This window comes from Patiria miniata, unplaced genomic scaffold (genome assembly GCF_015706575.1).
Source record: "Patiria miniata isolate m_02_andy unplaced genomic scaffold, ASM1570657v1 HiC_scaffold_1, whole genome shotgun sequence".
Classification (NCBI taxonomy): domain Eukaryota; kingdom Metazoa; phylum Echinodermata; class Asteroidea; order Valvatida; family Asterinidae; genus Patiria; species Patiria miniata.
In genome coordinates this window covers 19527067-19546576 of record NW_024037047.1, presented here as the reverse complement: position 1 = coordinate 19546576, position 19510 = coordinate 19527067, and the positions used below count along the sequence as shown (strand labels likewise).

The 19510-nt window shown below is 41.9% G+C and overlaps 1 protein-coding gene and 1 non-coding gene across 3 annotated transcripts in view; both read right to left on the bottom strand.

Annotated features, from left to right (window-relative positions):
- LOC119724900 overlaps window positions 1–19510 on the bottom strand; it is a 55108-nt gene that overhangs the window by 19904 nt on the left and 15694 nt on the right. For both annotated transcript variants that reach the window (XM_038196204.1, XM_038196213.1), the window contains exons 8-24: window positions 19115–19248; window positions 18586–18718; window positions 17963–18084; window positions 17152–17272; window positions 15345–15482; window positions 14920–15030; window positions 12763–12932; window positions 11383–11542; window positions 10553–10654; window positions 10106–10231; window positions 8507–8643; window positions 7870–7936; window positions 7023–7133; window positions 5739–5879; window positions 4884–4947; window positions 3477–3626; window positions 648–828 (exon numbers count right to left, since the gene is read on the bottom strand). In XM_038196204.1, the coding sequence (XP_038052132.1) occupies window positions 648–828; window positions 3477–3626; window positions 4884–4947; window positions 5739–5879; window positions 7023–7133; window positions 7870–7936; window positions 8507–8643; window positions 10106–10231; window positions 10553–10654; window positions 11383–11542; window positions 12763–12932; window positions 14920–15030; window positions 15345–15482; window positions 17152–17272; window positions 17963–18084; window positions 18586–18718; window positions 19115–19248 (2168 nt within the window). The remainder of the gene's footprint in view (window positions 1–647; window positions 829–3476; window positions 3627–4883; window positions 4948–5738; window positions 5880–7022; window positions 7134–7869; window positions 7937–8506; window positions 8644–10105; window positions 10232–10552; window positions 10655–11382; window positions 11543–12762; window positions 12933–14919; window positions 15031–15344; window positions 15483–17151; window positions 17273–17962; window positions 18085–18585; window positions 18719–19114; window positions 19249–19510) is intronic.
- On the bottom strand, window positions 10359–10431 carry Trnap-agg. The gene has a single exon. It is a non-coding gene; the product is annotated as a tRNA-Pro (tRNA).

Genomic DNA, 19510 nt, shown 5'->3' with positions numbered 1-19510 from the left:
CACAAAATCTTCAATTTGCAGAACCTAAAAACATGTCATCAAGTTCAAACCATTTACCTCATGTGTGATTTGAAAATCTGACCTATTCTTTGACCTCTGACCCTCTTCTGATCTAGCATGACCCCATCTTTACCTTGTTTTAATGTGTTGTGCAGCCTCATATGGACTCATTTAGTAGTCACTTTTGTTATCTGAGTGCAACCAGTATACAATATATTGACCTGACCTTTGACCTGACCTTTGACCTGACTTTTGACGTGACCCCATCTTTACCTTGTTTTATTGTTATGCAGCCTCGCATTTGTAGTCATTCAGTGTTCACTTCTGTTATTTGAATGTAAGCCAGTTCATAATAGACCTTTAACCTGACTTTTGACCTGACCCCATCTTTACGGTTTTGATATGTTTTGATATGTTGTGCAGCCTGTCGTATGTACTCATTTAATAGTCACTTTTGTTATTTTGAGTGCACGCCAGTTCACAATACCTTTGACCTTTGGCCTGACCTTTGACCTGACTCCATCTTTACCTTGTTTTGATATGTTGTGCCGCTTGTCATATGGACTCATTTAGTCAATTCTGTTATTTAAGGTGCAAGCCAGTTCACAATACCTTTGACCTTTGACCTGACCTGACCCCATATTTACCTTGTCTTGATATGGTGTGCAGCTTGTCGTATGTACTCATTCAGTGGTCTCTGTTGCTGCTGTAGTGCGTTCATGGTAACCATGTGATTATTGAAGTTTCTGTGTTGGAATGGTGACAGGGTTGGTTGGGGGATGGCTTCCACGGTGGTTGGAGGCTCATCTGCACAACGATTCCAATTATCTGTGGAAAAAAAAATATTAAAAAGGAAAACGTTCTTAGACCATAAAACTACAATTAGTGTTACTTGGAGTCAGGTTGGCATAGCGGTTCTTTCCTCGCCTTCCACTGCTGTGACCCGGGTTCGAATCCCGCCTAGGCCAATATGTGGATTGGGTTTTCAGTCCCTGCCTGATTCCATGGGTTTTCCCCAGAATATTCTTCTGGGCTTTTCCTCCCACCTCTAAAACTGTAACTTCTTCTCATTGTCTTCTCTCCACAAGTTTCTTCAGGCTTGCGAGCTACAGTGCCTAGGGCGCTTTTGAGGATTCCTTGGTTTCATTACCAGAAATGATTAATAATAATAATAAATAATAATAATAATTTCCAGTTACTTTAGCCATGCTTGTTCTATGCCTATGGTCATACATCGACAAAACTGACGTCAACAAAATCTTCACTAGTGCAGAACATTTACAACACATTTCAACACTTCTTTCCCTGATCACACACAGTGTTCTAGCCAGGCATCAAATAGCGCTAGCACCCGCTACGCTTTCGGAAATAAGCGCTACGCTTAAATCGCACCGCTACGCTACCGCTACGCTACCGCTACGCTATAAATTTTGGTTGCGAAAAAAAAAATCTGCCGTTTGTTCGTATAGAAGCGCAGCGACTTTGAGCATTGCGCACTGGCCGTACGACACAGCGAAAAATTAAACAACGATCCCACCGCACGTGCCCCGTACGACACCCCTACCGTGATGCTGCGCCACACGCATTCGCTATGATAGCAATAAGCACGTGCTGTTTTGTGCTGCGTAGATACAGCGCTCCGTACGGACGTACGTGGACCACACCATTTTGCGCTATCGGGTGTGCTTTCCTAAGGTCAATATTTACAAGCATTTCAACTGTTTTAAAATTATAAATAATACTGTTTATCAAGTCCGAAACATATAACTGTTTGAAAATAAGTCCTTCAACGTCGGAACATAATTTTTGTAAAGGATTTATTCGAGAAACGATGTCCAAAGAAAGGTTAAGCACCCCTACGATATCAATGGATCCGTCCCCAAAGATGGCCGCACGTGAAGAATTCTTCTCGAAGAATGTCGCTGTCGAAAATTTGGATTTTTGACTTCACTACTCGTTGCTGATAATAACAGTTCAATAAGTTTGGTAGTAAAAACGGATCTGTTTGTTCTTAGGACAAAACCAATCAGCAAGTATTGAGGGAATGCTGAGGGAAATTTGGTCGCGTAGTTCGCCGGCGTAGCCGGTGTGGGCTGGCCCGCGCCGCGCCCGCACGCCGGGCCGGCCGGGGCCGGCCGCGGCCGGGATAGGAAGCAATTCCCGGTGATTATTTCTCATAGTCATTATCTACAATTATATTTTTCAACATAGCAAAAATGAGATTTCTCCTTCACATTGTGTTGTAGCATATTGAAATTGCAATCGCCGACGACTTTTTATGTCTGAGACCTCCATGGTTTTACAATTTCTCTCCCTGCCGATCGGATGGTTTTAAAATCGGAACTACTGCTACTACGGCAGCGCTACACAACACAAGGCTTCTTGAAATATGAAATGTTCATGCGATTTGTTCTCACACTTATTTGACAAAGTAAATCCCAATTTTTTATAAAACATTGAGGAACTACTAAAAATGGTTACTTGGAACAACTTATACATTGTAAACGTAAAATTTGAAAACAGAAGAAACTTTACAGGAGCAAGAGTATTAATCATTGAAACAAATAAAACAAAATTTCTTATAATTTTAAACACTTCTGCTAAAAAAAAAATCAGGGGAAAGTGGCAGGGAATCGCCTCAGATTGCACCACAGAGCATCTAGAGTCCAAAATTTTCCGGGGCCCTTAAGCGGGCCCCGGACCCCACGTCATAAGGGCTTCGCGCTCCGCGCTCGCATTAGTCGCCGAACCAAAATTACCCCTACGCTATAATTTCACCCTGGCTAGAACACTGATCACACAGTCTGTGAATTATGGCCTATATATAGTCGTGTGAAAGGAAGGAGTGAATGAAAGTAACTTGTCGCCTTATGTGAGCATGCGGAACATGCAATGTAATGATATGATCTGAAATTCCAAAAATCAGGATGGACTCCTCCTGCCTGTCAATCAAACGGGGCACACTGACCAATCACATCACAACCTAAGGTCAGGTGACTACGATAGCTCAGTCAAACTCCGGCCGCGTCCAAATCTCTAGTCTAGAGCTACTTTCTAGATCTTCGCCCGTTACTATATACTATGTGACAACAAGCTGACAATAGACTTAGTTGTAGCTCTGGAAGCCCGTTTTGGACACAAATAATGTGAGAAATATACACAAACCTAAAGTGGGTGGGGCTACATATACCAACATTAAGTGGGACTACACAAACAAAAAAGTGGGTGGAGCTACACAAACCAAAAGTGGGCGGGGCTACACAAACCAAAAATGGGTGGGGCTACACAAACCAAAAATGGGCAGGGCTACACAAACCAAAAATGGGCGGGGCTACACAAACCAAAAGTGGGTGGGGCTACACAAACCAAAAGTGGGCGGGGCTACCCAAACAAAAAGTGGGTGGGAACTTATGGCCAAATCTGGAACAACCCAAACCTGGATTCAAATCTAGACGGATGTTACATAATCCTCTTACCGGTGAATGACAATCCAGCCAGCTGATTGGCTACATACTGCTGCGCTAAGGCTTTCTCATGATGAGGACACAGGCCATCCATGTGCGCTAAGGGAACGCCTGATGCACTCAATGATGCGTTGCCTGCAGAATAGCGGAATGATGGTACGTCTAGATATGGTCACCATGACGATGAGGGGTGAAGATGGTGATGGTGTAGTCACGGCAACACAGGTCAAAAGATGAAATCAAGACGTGACAGGAAAAAACAATGAAAGACGAGTTCACGCACACAAAACAAGATTCATTGGTTCATGCAGATTTAAGGATTAACAGCACAGAACAGATTTAAAGTTGTGGAAAAAATCAGTAACAAAAATTTGAGAGGCTTCAAACCTAAGTCACAATGTTGCAGTGCACAAAACAAACAAAAAACACGTGAGAGTTACTGGACCAATTTAAGGATAAAATAGTACAAAATGCTCTTGATGCAGTGATCCGAAAGAATAATACAGTTCAAGGTTGGAAAACCAAACGTGAGAGGTGATCGAGTGAGACCCACAGTCGGTCTGCAGTCAGAAAAAAAAACACTGAAGGACACAGGAAGTTGACATCATATGAAACAAGGCGTGCCAGATTGGAAGGTCAATAGACCAGTCCATTAAGCCCCACCCCATCGTGTGCTGACCAATCACAGCCTTGATTTATGTCTGACGTGCGTACACAAAAGTCTGACATGCGTGCACACGCAAAAGACGCGCATGGCTGAAACATGCAGTGAGGAAATAGAGAGGACACATGTTAAAGGCAGAGTCCATCATTTGCAGCTATCCAAAAAGTAATTGGCGTAATTATTGTTGAAAAACATACTTGGTTGAAAGATAGTAAGGGGACTAAACTCCGTGTGAAATTATTCTCTCTGGCAAGCTGTCATTTTGAAGAAATCAACGAAAGAAGGCCTTTCCAACGATGCGTCTTAAGACGCATCGTTCGAAATTGCCATTAGTCATGTGTTAGTGGTTCGTTTTTTTATTCGGCAAAGCGCGCCCAAGTGTTGGCACGATGCACACGCGCAGCTGCTATAATTCGTCGGATCGGTGCGCGACATCGCGTATAGCTGCAATCGGCTCAGTGAGAACGTGTCTCGGACGCTGAATTCAGGCCCAATTCAAAACATGATTCAGCAACTTTTGATTTGAAGTCGAGATCCTAGAATGTTGTTTTTCTCGGAATATACAGCTGAAGCTGAGCTGAAACTTCATCAGCTTAGTTGTTCGGCACCCTTCTTTAGATTTTGAGCAAGTTTGTTGCTTCAAACGAACAAAATGCACAAATTACAAATGATGGACTATAGCTTTAACTGCCCATGTGGGTGGGGCTTACTGGATCAGATCACTCAAGATGCAACAGTGCAATGATTTCCTGTACCTTGGCTTGGCTTCAGCACTCCGCTCATGAGGTAGGCGTTAGTCAAAGCTTCCAAGTATTCAGTCTATAATAAAATCCAAATATGAAAATGACTGTTGTTCAATGTTACACACACCATTTAATAAATATTACATCCTCAACCCTTCTCCACCAATAGAAAACTGAAACTGACAATAATAAATACATAAATACAAAAGGAAAACTAAATGAAAGTTTGCATTCAACACAGCAGCTGACTTGACAGTAAATGCAAATAGAAAATCATACAATCTGGGCATTTCAGTTCAAACAAAAGGTTATAGAGGCTGATCAGATGTCACAACATGCGATGGAAATCCAAAGATTATGGGTAACTCTATTGGCATGGGCGGGATTAGGTCAGCTGATGAAAACATATATTCAATTGCACGTCAGTTTTCATTGGTTGCTATGTGTTACCATTCAGTAGTCCAGACTCAAGAACCATTGAGTTTCATGAACATAGGTCTGGGAGCTAGATAACCCAATCTAAAAAAAATAATGGAAGTCCACGCCCACCTTACCCACTGACGGCATTACTACTATTAAAACCAACTATGTTAACCTTGCCTGAATGTCATCACTCAAAACAAAATTGTCCAATGAGAGTGTCTTAAAAGTTAGTCTGTACCAGCTGCCTTCATTTCAGTGTGCATGAGTCAAAGCAAACGACTCCTGTCATATGACCCTACATGACAACCAATCACTAACATTACGCTCTGACCTCACCGTGATGTCACTTACGAATCATCCAATGAGAAGGCTTATAAAATTAGCCCATACCAGCTTCCTTTGTTTCTGTGTGCATGAGTACAAGCAAACAACTCTTCTCCTTACCTTCTTGATGTTCTTCTCCTCACATCTTTCCTGTGCAAATACAGGCATCCCATCTCCAGTCTTGTTGACTACAGGTCTGGTCTTCCCAGCAGAGTGTAACGTGGAACGATCAGTGTGACGATACTTCATCTTCTGATTATCCTGGATATCAAAAAAAGACAGTTCTCATCGAAATTTTGTGTACTAAATCACAATCAACATTCACAGTAAAGACAGTTTTTCTCACATATGAATACGCCGTAGATAAGTATGAGGTCACGCGGGGTCGTCTCCAATAGTGATGTGTCCAAACAGTGTCTCGTCCGCCATTTTTGCCGTACAATTTGAACAAGTGATTTAGATGAACATTTTCCAGTTGAAATTTCTCAAACATTACGAATAAATAAGACTGGAAAATGGGACAGTGCTTTGTAGCTGATTGTAGTCACCACTCAGAACGTGACGGATGCCGTTATTTTTCTTTTCCAACGGATGAAGAATTGATGAAATGGTGGGCACAGTGTGGTTTGCTACGTAAGACCAGGTGTGTGTGGACACATCCTAGGCGACGCGTGACCTCGGCGGCATATGACGTAACCATTTCTCACCGGCAAAGAGAGTACAGCTGGGGTGACCGACCGACGCCATCTTGCCTGACTGCAATTTTATTTGCCACGAAGCACGGCCACTGCATGTACATAGTACAAATCCCCTGGTGTACGTGCGCCACACACAAGGAATGGTGTGCGTCAACCATGTCCCACCCAAGGGACGTTGTTGCTAGGTATAAGGGCGCCCTCTTCGTCAGCGCACGGAGCCCATAGACTGATCAACTAAACCCCACCCACTGCGTTCAACTCTCCAAAGGGTCTTTCAACCCAAGATCCAACGCTTAATGTTCAATTGCAAAATGTTAACATCTAACCTAAAACGTTGATTATTTGTGGCTCTACAGAAAAACAAAATAAGCAGAGCAAAATCCATCAGTTTTGAGTGGTCTTTTTACCCTTTTCAGAGATGATACCAATATATCAATAAAAAAACCTGAAACACTGCTAAAAAAAAAAATGTAACTACGCTTACCCCCTTTCAAAGATGTGTTTTCTGGATGCTTCAGACCAAATCCAGCACTTTTGATTTGTCACATTTTTGAGAAAAAAAAACCACCTGATTTCAGGTTAAAACTTGAAAAGTGGCATCTCTGCATGCTTTTTGGGGGTGTTGGTGATTTTCCTTTATTCTTGCAGCAACGTAATTGACATTTTAATTAGCCAAGCTGCATTTTTGGATGATTTTTTTCCTTACCTTTTTGGGTGTAGGCGGTTTCTTTTCCTCTTCTTTCTCTTTGCTCTTCTCTAAGCTATTCCTCTTCTTGTCTCGCTCCTTTCTTGTCTTCAACTTCTTCTTCTTGGTCAACTATTTGAAACAAACAATAAGGTGTTTCCATAGACAAATGATAGAATCATTAAGAATAATTTCCCCCCGTTTTTTGCATATCAAATAGACTTTTATGCATATAAATAGACCTTGAGATGATACACAAAATATGTTGTCTCATTTTCAGAAATAGTTAATACAGTACAAAGGAAAGAGTTTCTGTAATATTTCACTAACTCCTAGCAAGAATATAAGGATATGTTGAGTTTGTTCAAAGACTTAACTCTCTTTAAAAAAAGGAAATATATGGTAACATGTTTTACCTTGCCAAACCGTGGATGAAACAAAACAAATTCATTACAATTCAAAACAACAATTATTTCTATATTTCTATTCAACCACGAACAAAAAAATTGTTCATACAGCATGTACAATGAGGGAAATCAACATAAAGAATGCATAGGAAAAACAAATATGGAAAAATATAGAAGGAAATACTATTAATTAAGAATAGCCATAATAAACCTAAGCTCATCAATAGCAGGTGCTGAAAGAACACTGAAAACTCAGATACAATCACTTAAAGCAACAAAAAATAAATTCTAAAGTAAAACATCATAAAAACACAATACTCAGACAATATAAATACAAGTAAACATGTTATAATTAAGCAATACAAACTCTATAAATATAATCCATGATTATAAAGAGCTAAAATGGCTTGTCTTAACCCGTTAAATTAAAAAAAAAACCCACAGATGTAGAAGTCATGTACCTTAGGTGCCAGAGCTAACAGATGAACAGGCAATCCATCATCAACGGAGCTGTCAGAACCAGTTGTGCTGCAGAAAGACAAGTCACAAGATTCAAAGTAAACTCCTTAGAATTTCACTTTGAAAATCCCTACAATTCTTTATTAAAAACTCAAGGGCAATTCTGGCATTATGCAATTCAGCTCAGCGAATAAACCTGAAAATGTATTTTTCAAATTTTATATATCCATCATCTAGTTATGGTCAAGGAGATTACAGACTAGGAGTCTGTAATCATTTCTCTGAATCATTAATTAGATATCATGGTTAATTGGCTCTGTCATGGAACGCTGTTATTGTACCCCTTATGAAGAATATCTCGAAGAAAATGCTGAATTTATTTATTGCCTGTCAAGACATGCAACAAGAAAGTGACACCAAAAAAGCAGGAAATCTCAAGCTTTTCAAGACTAAACACAATGTTTTTCGATTTTTCATGGCAAAAGTGTGAATTGAAAAATGAGGATATCAGCTAATCCAAGATATTACATATCTGAGAATCCATTCTTGAGGATCATTTTCTTCCAGATATTCTTCTTCTAGTATTTGCAACACCCTTTTTACAAACAATGAACCAGTCCAAGATTTGACATTCCATACCTTGACTCAAGTGCTGATGAGTAGTCTTCACTGAGGTCGATGATTCCATTCGCTGGTAGGGGGGATCCGGTTCTCTCCAGGTGACGCAGAATCTGCTGTCTCAGTTTCTCCTCCAGATCAGATAAGATTTGTTCACACTGAAAAAAAAACAACCATTTATCAATAAAATGCTGGAAAATCTAAGCCAATAATCATATCAAAAATGATTAAACAGAGCAGCACAACACATACCATTTTTGACTTGTGCAAAACTACTGATTCAGGGTTCGACTTTAGCGGTAGCCGGCTAGCCAAATGCTAGTCAAAACAGCGGCAGGCTAGTCAAACTATTCCTTAAGTAGCTGGCGAGTCAAAAACTATTGGGCTACGGCAAAGGTGAAAGGACAGGAAGAAATAAATCTTTAAATTCAGAAAGCAAACCTGTATTAATTTGTGTCTAATTTTATTAACTGTTTAGGGTTAAATTATCAGATCTGTTTATTAAAAACACTGGCAAGATTGCCCCAGGATACACGTTTTACACGTATGCACATTGTTGTTCATGAGACACTCTATAAAAGAAAAACATGCGGGCTAGTGAAAATGCCCCAGGCTAATTAATAGTCTGTTTCAGTAGCCCGGCTGGCTAGTGAAAAAATAAGTTAAGGTCGAACCCCGACTGATTGCGATACCTTGAAACTAAAGTACTTTGAAACTAAAGTATAGAGTGCTACCAAAGCGCCACATTATTATAATGACTACATTACTACTTTACTACTTTACAAATACAAAAAGTGTATTCATGCAAAGACTAAAATCACAATGCAACCTGAAAGACAACTCAAGACATGTACTTTGAACACAAAGCATATAAGAAATAAATATCAAATTACCATAATGCAGATGTAAGCACAATGAAGGAAAGAAGGATTGAAAGAAATGTTAATAAATAGGAATGTTTTGCATCTATCTGCACAGATAATTTGAAAAATTAGCATTATCTTGAATGAATACTTGGTATCATAAAATATGAAATAGCAGCAATTGCTGAACACGAACGTGCCTTTTTTCCCCGGTATTAACCTAATAAGAACACCCTAATCATAACACCCTAATCAAGTATTCTGTGGATATCTATGGAAAGGGACCGTTTCAGATTTAGTCGTAAACCCCAGCCCACCTTTGGTTTGTGTACACTTCTCACATGGTCACCTGACTAAAAGTCATTATCTAATTGGTCAATGCGCACTGTCAAGCCCCGCCCACCTTTGGTTTATGTACATTTCTCACAGTGCTTGTGACTGACTTTGCCCAGGCTACCATGGTCACCTGACTAAAAGTCATGCTCCAATTGGTCAATGCGCACTGTCAAGCCCCACCCACATTTGGTTTGTGTACATTTCTCATAGTGCCTGTGACTGACTTTGACTGAGCTACCATGGTCACCTGACTAAAAGTCATGCTCCAATTGGTCAATGCGCACTGTCAAGCCCCGCCCACATTTGGTTTGTGTACATTTCTCACAGTGCTTGTGACTGACTTTGACTGAGTTACTACGGTCGTCTGACCAAACGTCATGATCTGTTTGATTGACAGGAAGGAAGGTAGACCATAACTTACTTTGGACTCGTTGGGATCAAAATAATCCAGGATTGTATCACAGAAGTGATGTCCCATGGCCTCGTAATCAGCAGTTCTGAAATGACCTGTTTTCTTATCATCCAACGTGGAACCGCAAAAAGTGGCCTATAAAAGAAGAGAGGAAAAATCAATTAGAACATTGTCATATAACTGGAAAGATTCCGGGAGTGAAGGTCAGACCAGTTATTTGCCATGATGTTCACCTAAATTTGTTGAAGTTGAGCAAAGAAATTGACTGGAGCAGGGTTTGAACCTGTGACATCCGGATTCCTGTTGCGGTGCTCTACCAACTGAGCTATCCAGCCCTATGTATGATTGCTCAAGTTTATATATTGATTGAGACATACATCTGTTAAAAGCTGACCCTTTAAGCAGCTTCATGTAACAACAACACAGCCAGTGTGCCAGTTAGGTTTGCAGACTTACCTCCATGGTGTAGCTGTTCATTATTCCCATCTGCCAAACCACCACACGGCCCGTTCCTTCCTTGCTCTTCTGAACTTTGAACTTACAGATGTCGTAGGAAAACTGCCAAAGAAAGAATTCAGTCAGTTGTGTAAAGGAGTAATAACAGTCTAGTCCTCTCAAGTCTTCACCAGTTAAAAAAGGGGTCAGCCATAAGCCATCCGGTTTCATATTAAGTGGAGAAGGCAAGTTCTTCATCCTCCTGTGACTGATTTGTAAAATTGAAGACCCTAGAAGTATCTCCTGTGACTTCTACCTCTATGCCTAGTGTTGTAGTCCATTCCATCAAGAATCCATCACAATTCAGGTCAAAAGTCAATCATGATTCGCTCACAAAGGAATGCTTTTGTTACAGTTCATTTGAATAGCTAGCATGGCTAGTGACTTGACTTGACACTGAAAGACTTGTGATGGATTTGTGATGGGAACGTGGTGGATTTGTGAAATTTTGTGATTGTTTTGTGATTGTTTTGTGATTGTCTTGTGATGGACTTGTGATGGACTTGTGATGGACTTGTGATGGACTTGTGGTGGACATGTGATGGATTTGTGATGGAGTTGTGATGGATTTGTGGTGGACTTGTGATGGACTTGTGATTGACATGTGATGAACTTGTGATGGACTTGTGATGGACTTGTGATGAACATGTGATGAACTTGTGATGGACTTGTGATGAACTTGTGATGAACTTGTGATGGACTTGTGATGAACTTGTGATGAACTTGTGATGGACTTGTGATGGACTTTGGGGCCTGAACAAAAGCTGAGGTCAGGTATAAATCTCAATTACCTTGTCTGCAGCATTACGTCCCATGATGACAGGGAAGATGCGTTCTCGTAACCTTCTCTTAGGATTGTCTTTGTTCTCACATCCATAGATGAAGACGTTTTGTTTCCTGCTGTGACCATGGAGATCACAATAGATAGCAACCTCTCTCTCTTCCATCAACCTACAGGTCAGAGATCATCAGGTAAATGCAATGGATGTTCTGGTCTATGCATGTGTTACAATTATGTGACAAATTCCGACTGATAATACTTACCGAACAGAGCTAAAAGAGAAAAGGTGCTAATACTGTTTTCAATACTATAGGTGATGGTGGGTTTTTGAAATGTGCAAGAAATTCAAATATTTTAGACTAAGTTTGGAAAATTGTTAGCAATTTTGTGGAAAGTGATGTTGGAGGGGGGGCAGCACCCGATTTCATTAAGCGTTGTGACATGTCGTAACTCGAGTAACACGTCGCAGCTTGCAACATGTTGTATGATCCATTTTGCCAAACTGAACAATATTTTAAACGCGTCTTAATTCCTTGACAACGGTTTAAAACATGTTGCAAGTTACGACGTGTCTTGTTGTCACCGCAAAACATGAAGCGTCCTTTCCTTGGCCAGTTTTATGCCATAAAAAATACACAACCAGACTTTAATATCGAGACAATGTGTGTGAAGTTGTAAATGAAAATCCATAAAAGTTCATATGAATTAGCTTGGAATAATGCAGTTGAAGGCCTTCAAAGCCTTCATAGTGCAAGCAATTATTTCTTGGTATCAACATTCACAAGAAGTTTAAGAAGGGGATTAAGAGACGAGAAACTCACTTCTTGATCATGAGTTTAGTGTGAGCCACTGAAGGGAAGGAATCTTTGAGGACACTCTAATAGTTACTCACTTCTTGATCATGAGTTTAGTGTGAGCCACTAAAGGGAAGGAATCTTTGAGGACACTCTAATAGTTACTCACTTCTTGATCATGAGTTTAGTGTGAGCCACTGAAGGGAAGGAATCTTTGAGGACACTCTTTTAGTTACTCACTTCTTGATCATGAGTTTAGTGTGAGCCACTGAAGGGAAGGAATCTTTGAGGACACTCTTATAGTTACTCACTTCTTGATCATGAGTTTAGTGTGAGCCACTGAAGGGAAGGAATCTTTGAGGACACTCTTATAGTTACTCACTTCTTGATCATGAGTTTAGTGTGAGCGACTGAAGGGAAGGAATCTTTAAGGACACTCTTATAGTTACTCACTTCTTGATCATGAGTTTAGTGTGAGCCACTGAAGGGGAAGGAATCTTTGAGGACACTCTTATAGTTACTCACTTTTTGATCATGAGTTTAGTGTGAGCCACTGAAGGGAAGGAATCTTTGAGGACACTCTTATAGTTACTCACTTCTTGATCATGAGTTTAGTGTGAGCGACTGAAGGGAAGGAATCTTTGAGGACACTCTTATAGTTACGGTTCAGATCACGACCAGCGAGGGAACATCGGTAGTTACCAACGATGACACCGTCAGGGTTTAACATGGGTATGATCTTGAAGACAAACGTGTCCCTCAGAAGCTGTGGAGAAATAAACGTATACAATTAACTGGACTAGAAACTAGAAATTGTTCAGATCTGATGCCAACTTCATAGGAAGTCTCATAAATCTTGTAAAGCGTAGAACATTCGTTTGAAAAACCACCTGTTGCAATTGGGGACATGTACATGTACGTTGTTGAAGTGAAACAACCTGGGAACAAGTGTTCCAATATGGAAAGGTTTGGATGTTGGATGGTGTGCAACTGGGAAGTGACAAAAAAGAAAGAAATTCTGAGGTTTTCATGACTCTCTGCAGTGTACTTCAATTTTCAAGAGATGTATTAAAGAGAAAATCATGGGGGTTAGGGTGGGGTGGGGTGGGGACAGGGGTGGGGTTGGAGGTGGGACGGTTGGGTGTGAATGGGGTGGGGTGTGTAACGGTTGGGTTGCAGTGTTTGAGACCTACCTTAGCATCTCCTGATGACCCTGTCTGGAAGTCTAGGAATTCTTTCATCATCCAGCTAGTGTTAGTTGGATACAGGGTGGGGTGGGGCAGGGGTAGGGTTGGGGGTTGTGTTGGGGCTAGAGTGTTTAAGACCTACCTTAGCATCTCCTGATGACCCTGTCAGGAAGTCTAGGAACCCTTTCATCATCCAGCTAGAGTTAGTAGGATACAGAATGGGGTTAGGTGGGGGTAGGGTTGGGGGTGGTGTGACGTGTGTTGGGGTGGGATGTGTTGGGGCGGGGTTGGGTTGGGGGCTGTTTGGGTGGGGTGGGTTGCAGTGTTTGAGACCTACCTTAGCATCTCCTGATGACCCTGTCTGGAAGTCTAGGAATTCTTTCATCATCCAGCTAGTGTTAGTTGGATACAGGGTGGGGTGGGGCAGGGGTAGGGTTGGGGGTTGGGTTGGGGCTAGAGTGTTTAAGACCTACCTTAGCATCTCCTGATGACCCTGTCAGGAAGTCTAGGAACCCTTTCATCATCCAGCTAGAGTTAGTAGGATACAGAATGGGGTTAGGTGGGGGTAGGGTTGGGGGTGGTGTGACGTGTGTTGGGGTGGGATGTGTTGGGGCGGGGTTGGGTTGGGGGCTGTTTGGGTGGGGTGGGTTGCAGTGTTTGCGACCTACCTTAGCATCTCCTGATGATCCTGTCAGGAAGTCTAGGAATCCTTTCATCATCCAGCTAGAGTGGGGTTGGGGTGGGGTTGGGTTGGGGGCTGTTTGGGTGGGGTGGGTTGCAGTGTTTGCGACCTACCTTAGCATCTCCTGATGATCCTGTCAGGAAGTCTAGGAATCCTTTCATCATCCAGCAAGATTTGGGTTGGGGTGGGGTTGGGTTGGGGGCTGTTTGGGTGGGGTGGGTTGCAGTGTTTGTGACCTACCTTAGCATCTCCTGATGACCCTGTCAGGAAGTCTAGGAATCCTTTCATCATCCAGCAAGATTTGGGTTGGGGTGGGGTTGGGTTGGGGGCTGTTTGGGTGGGGTGGGTTGCAGTGTTTGAGACCTACCTTAGCATCTCCTGATGATCCTGTCAGGAAGTCTAGGAATCCTTTCATCATCCAGCTAGAGTGGGGTTGGGGTGAGGGTTGGGTTGGGGGCTGTTTGGGTGGGGTGGGTTGCAGTGTTTGAGACCTACCTTAGCATCTCCTGATGATCCCGTCAGGAAGTCTAGGAATCTTTCCATCATCCAGCAAGAGTGGGGCTGGGGGGGGGGGGGGGGTTTGGGTTGGGGGCTGTTTGGGTGGGGTGGGTTGCAGTGTTTGCGACCTACCTTAGCATCTCCTGATGATCCCGTCAGGAAGTCTAGGAATCCTTTCATCATCCAGCAAGAGTGGGGTTGGGGTGGGGTTGGGTTGGGGGCTGTTTGGGTGGGGTGGGTTGCAGTGTTTGAGACCTACCTTAGCATCTCCTGATGATCCTGTCAGGAAGTCTAGGAATCCTTTCATCATCCAGCAAGAGTGGGGTTGGGGTGGGGTTGGGTTGGGGGCTGTTTGGGTGGGGTGGGTTGCAGTGTTTGTGACCTACCTTAGCATCTCCTGATGACCCTGTCAGGAAGTCTAAGAATCCTTTCATCATCCAGCTAGCGTTAGTCTCGCCAGGATGAACCCTTGCAGTCAAGACAACCGCTTTCTTCATCTGATAAAAACACGATCAGAAAAACTTTAAAATACAACTACTAACACCACAAATAAATCTTACTTACAGGTAGGTCGGATTACAGGCAGGTAGTGGATTTTCCCAATTTTGACTGAGTGTAAAATTCATCCTTTTGGTTCAGAAGTTGAATTACTGTCAGCATCCCCCCCTCCCCCCACCCGACAGTTATACCCTCATCAACAGTTTAACAGTAATGCTCCAACCTATTCTACCCATACTCATGAATATGATAATGGGACGGGATTCGAACCAGCTACTTTCAGAAATATAACAAGGAGGTAGAGACAACACACCTTGGCATCTTCTGGGTTCTTAGCAGGTGATGTGATTGTTAAGATGTGAACGATGTTGCCAGCCAGCGAGCGACACAGGATTCGCTGCTTACAGAACTTACTACGGACGGGATCGTTGGACACATTAAGAAGGTAGTCCTGTACGGAAAAATACAGAGAGCATTCAAAAGTGAGTACCCTCAATGATTCAAAGTTTTTAATATGTTCTCTTTTTTCAAAGATGATATATCACTACCACTACTGCTTCACAAGTCCATCAAAGGATCGTAGTGACCTCCGACCTCCCCAATCAGAAGCAAGTTACCAACAGCCACTTGGGAGCAACTAAACAGTGACCTGCTTTAGCTAGGTAAGCCGGGGACGACTTCAAGGTCTATTCCAGGTAGCAGGCTGGTGACTATGACGAAACTTGACGGCAACATCCAAAGCGAGTCTAGAAGGGGACTGGAGTTTGGAGACACCTCGCATGACCGTAAAAAGGGAGTGCGACCTGATATTAAATCTTGTGTATTTTATGTGAACATTCAATCAGAAATTGATTACACTGGGATTTGGCACCTGTCAAGCATGAGGTTTGTCTTGTATTGTTGTGGACAAACGGACTCGAACAACACCACTGAAGTGTCTCCACCATGAGTAAGTTTGAGTGTGGACTGACTAGTGAATATTTTGTGATGTAACTTATGCCTGCGCACTAAAGTAATAGCATTGCACAAACGCCTCTAGTCAAACCATAGTCAAATATCCTGGCTCCCTGCTGTGCTGGATGATGCGCGCAGCTATTGGTAACCAGTGATGTAACCCTGCCCCATGCTCCAGTTCAAATTATAAAACCTCACCCACAGATTCTGTGTCTTGATTGGCCGAGAGCGAGTCACATGCTACTTTCTATTTGTGCTATCTTTCAGTGCACTGCCCAAAGTACTATACCCATAGCAACCAAAGTACTATACCATTAGCAACCAAAGTACTATTTCCACGGCGCGGTATTTGTGTGCAAATGCATGCTGGTGTGCCCATTGAGCGTTGCGTGTAGCGAGTATTGTTCACGCCACAGAGTTGGGTTCAAATATTTCCTAAAGGGGTGGTTTGGAAGAAAGAAATACATTTTTCCCAAGGCGAATGTCCATGGATCACCTCGGGAGGCTACTTTTACTACACCACTCGATGCAGTCAATATTTGTATAATAGTCGACTAGTTAGTCGGACTATGGTTGTTAACTATACTTTGTGCCCGAATTCACACTATGTTGAAATGAGCAGGCAGCATAGCGCCCTCCATAGTAAATGCATGGACCCATATTGATGTGATTAACTACATGTATAAGGGTGCAGACCAGTAAATCGGTCGGAAATTGCCTACGCCGGCCAAATCACGATTTGCATGCCCTCAAAATCTTCAGTATTTGAGCATGCTGTGGGCCATGAACTTGAGGGTTTGTAAAACATATGGGTGGAAGCCGTGCACAGGACTGGGAGCTTGCAGTTCTGTGTAATTTGGATGTAATTTGGACCCTAAAAGCGCTCTATTTTGCAATGGAGTGTAGGCATCGTTTTTCAAAATGGCGATGGGCTTCAGGACTATTTTCAGGGATGGTCATCTTCAGATGGAAATTTCTCCTAAAAGTCATCAGTTGACCCCCCGAAAATTGAAAAGAAAATGAAAGATGATGAAATAAGCTTTAATTTGATGTGTGTCTCGAACACCTTGGAGAGTTGCGAGTATTTTTCCCGAATTTCTGAAGTGGGAGCATTTACCATTGGGGTCTATGGAAGTTTATTTACTGGTCTGTTACCATAAACTGACCTGTAAGTCTGAGTAGGTGTATGGGTAGCAGTGAGCAAAGTAACACACATCGTTATCATGAGGGAAGACACAGGTCCACGTTAAGGAGTAGAAATTCCTGTCACCTTTGCCATCAGATCTCCTGAAGGAATAAAATGAAGTAAACAAGGAGAAATCACGAACTGAGAAAACACCTACCACATCTTAAGAGCCAATTATCATCTTAGTGAGATTAGTCCATACGCATGTATTTACGAGAGTTGCCTGGTGGGGTACTCGCACTGACGGAGCAATGGTACCTCACAAGTCAGTCTTTGTAAAGCGGTACCCAAGAAGAGAAGAAGGATAATAATAATATAATAATACTGGAGTCTTATATAGCACACATATCTACCAACAATTAGGTACTAAATTATCAAAGATAGGAAATTGAAGTTTATGAGAAATATGAGACCCATTATGTAGCACCTTATAAGGGTTTACAAGGTGCTGCGATGCATATTGCAGCCACTGCCAGAAACACCGGGGCAAACCCCTTCTCTTAGCGATAAGTGTTACTGGTTTCTTTAACACGCATTACACAACACACGGGACCTACAGCTTTACGTCCCATCCAAAGGACAAAGCAATAATGGTAAAGTGCCTTGCTTAAGAGCATAAGGACCATGTTCCCCGTCAGGATTCAAACGCCGTAGCCATTAGACCACAGCACCCACAATGAGAGAACAATGCACGCATCCCATAAAGCAACCAACATTGGTCTTTCTTTCCCTACCCAAAATGTCTTAACAAGCCAGCTACTTATCTCACTAAAGCTTTAGTCAGTACTTACTTGAGATAGTTCTTGTAATACTTGATGTCTTCGCCAGCTCTATGCCAACCAATATTCCTCTTCTGCGCATCAATCTCTGAGTACAATAATGGTCTCATTCCATTGTTGTACAAACTTCCAGGCTAGGTAAGAATAAAAAATCCCAAAAAACATAAAACAAACTGTTACAAATTCCTTACTGACTAAACCGACCTGGAAAATACACATCAAAAAGCTAGAAGGCCTGACCTCTTGATCCTAGCTGGATCTTTTTTTGAAGGCAAAAAAGTAAATTAATGAAAACAGCCATGCTAAGTTGTCTTAAAATTCTGACATTTGTACGCCTTTTTTGTGTACTTATATTTTTATTGATTTCTCGTAATGAAACCAAGGATTCTTCGAAAGCACCCTAGGCACTGTAGCTCGCAAGCCTGAAGAAACTTGTAGAGAGGAGAGAATGAGAAGAAATTACAGTTTTAGAGGTGGAAGGAAACCCCAGAATATTTTTGGGGAAAACCAATGGAATCAGGCAGGGACTGAAAACCCAATCCACATGTTGGCCCAGGCGGGATTCGAACCCGGGTCACAGCGGTGGAAGGCGAGGAAAGTACGCCAATCTGACTCCCCTATCTGACGTAACCCACCTTCATGAAGTTGGTGATAGTAAACCGATACTTGAAGCCTCGTCTCATGTTCTGTATTCTAAAATAAAACCACTGTGTGTGTTTGTTGGTGTACAGATCATAGCGGAGTTGTAGTTCATACTCGTTCTCAGATCTGCCAGTGAAAAAAAAAAAAAAAAAAAAAAAATATCAGAAGTTGAAGTATGTACTTGAAACAATTCACAGATCGTTGAAAATAACTTAAAGTGAATAATCAGTTGAAACTAAATTTAGGTGAATTATAACAAGTGAAAAGTTGAACGAAGAAATTGGCTGGAGCGGAAGTTGACACTGCGTCCTCCGGATTGCCGTTTCGGTGCTCTACCAACTGAGCTATCCAGCCCTATGTTGGCGGTTCCCTAATTTGTAAACGTCCTTTTCATGTAGATTTTATTGCATTGAGTTTGGGTTCAGTTGATAGAACCACTCTGTTGGTGCTAGTCTTTTTTATGTGTGAGTTTTCTGGTTTTCAAATTATTTTCTAACCCATTTGTGAAATGCAATCACTTACACTTGCGTTGCTTTCATCAGGTTCCCACTCTCAAATCTTGCCTCAATGACGAGCGTCGTGTCTTCTGGAGTCTTGATCTTGACTGCCCTCAGTGGACAACCACTCCTACTACCTCCGACCCTTGACCTCAGAAACTGAAGGGGTTAAAGGTCAAAGTTCTAAGTTAAATCCGACAGACTGAATTAGTTTGTATGCAACTGGGCAAAGCATATTCTATCAGAAATATGAATCTAAAATTATGAAAGATAGAAAAGTCTAATGTACATGTACACACTTCAACACACGCATATTGAAATTTGTATTCTTGTGGAAACATTTCTTTGTTCTCGTGTAGTAAAGTTTTCGAGTTTGAAAGTGAAGTTTCAAAATGCTCTTTTTTAACCACAATTAATTTCC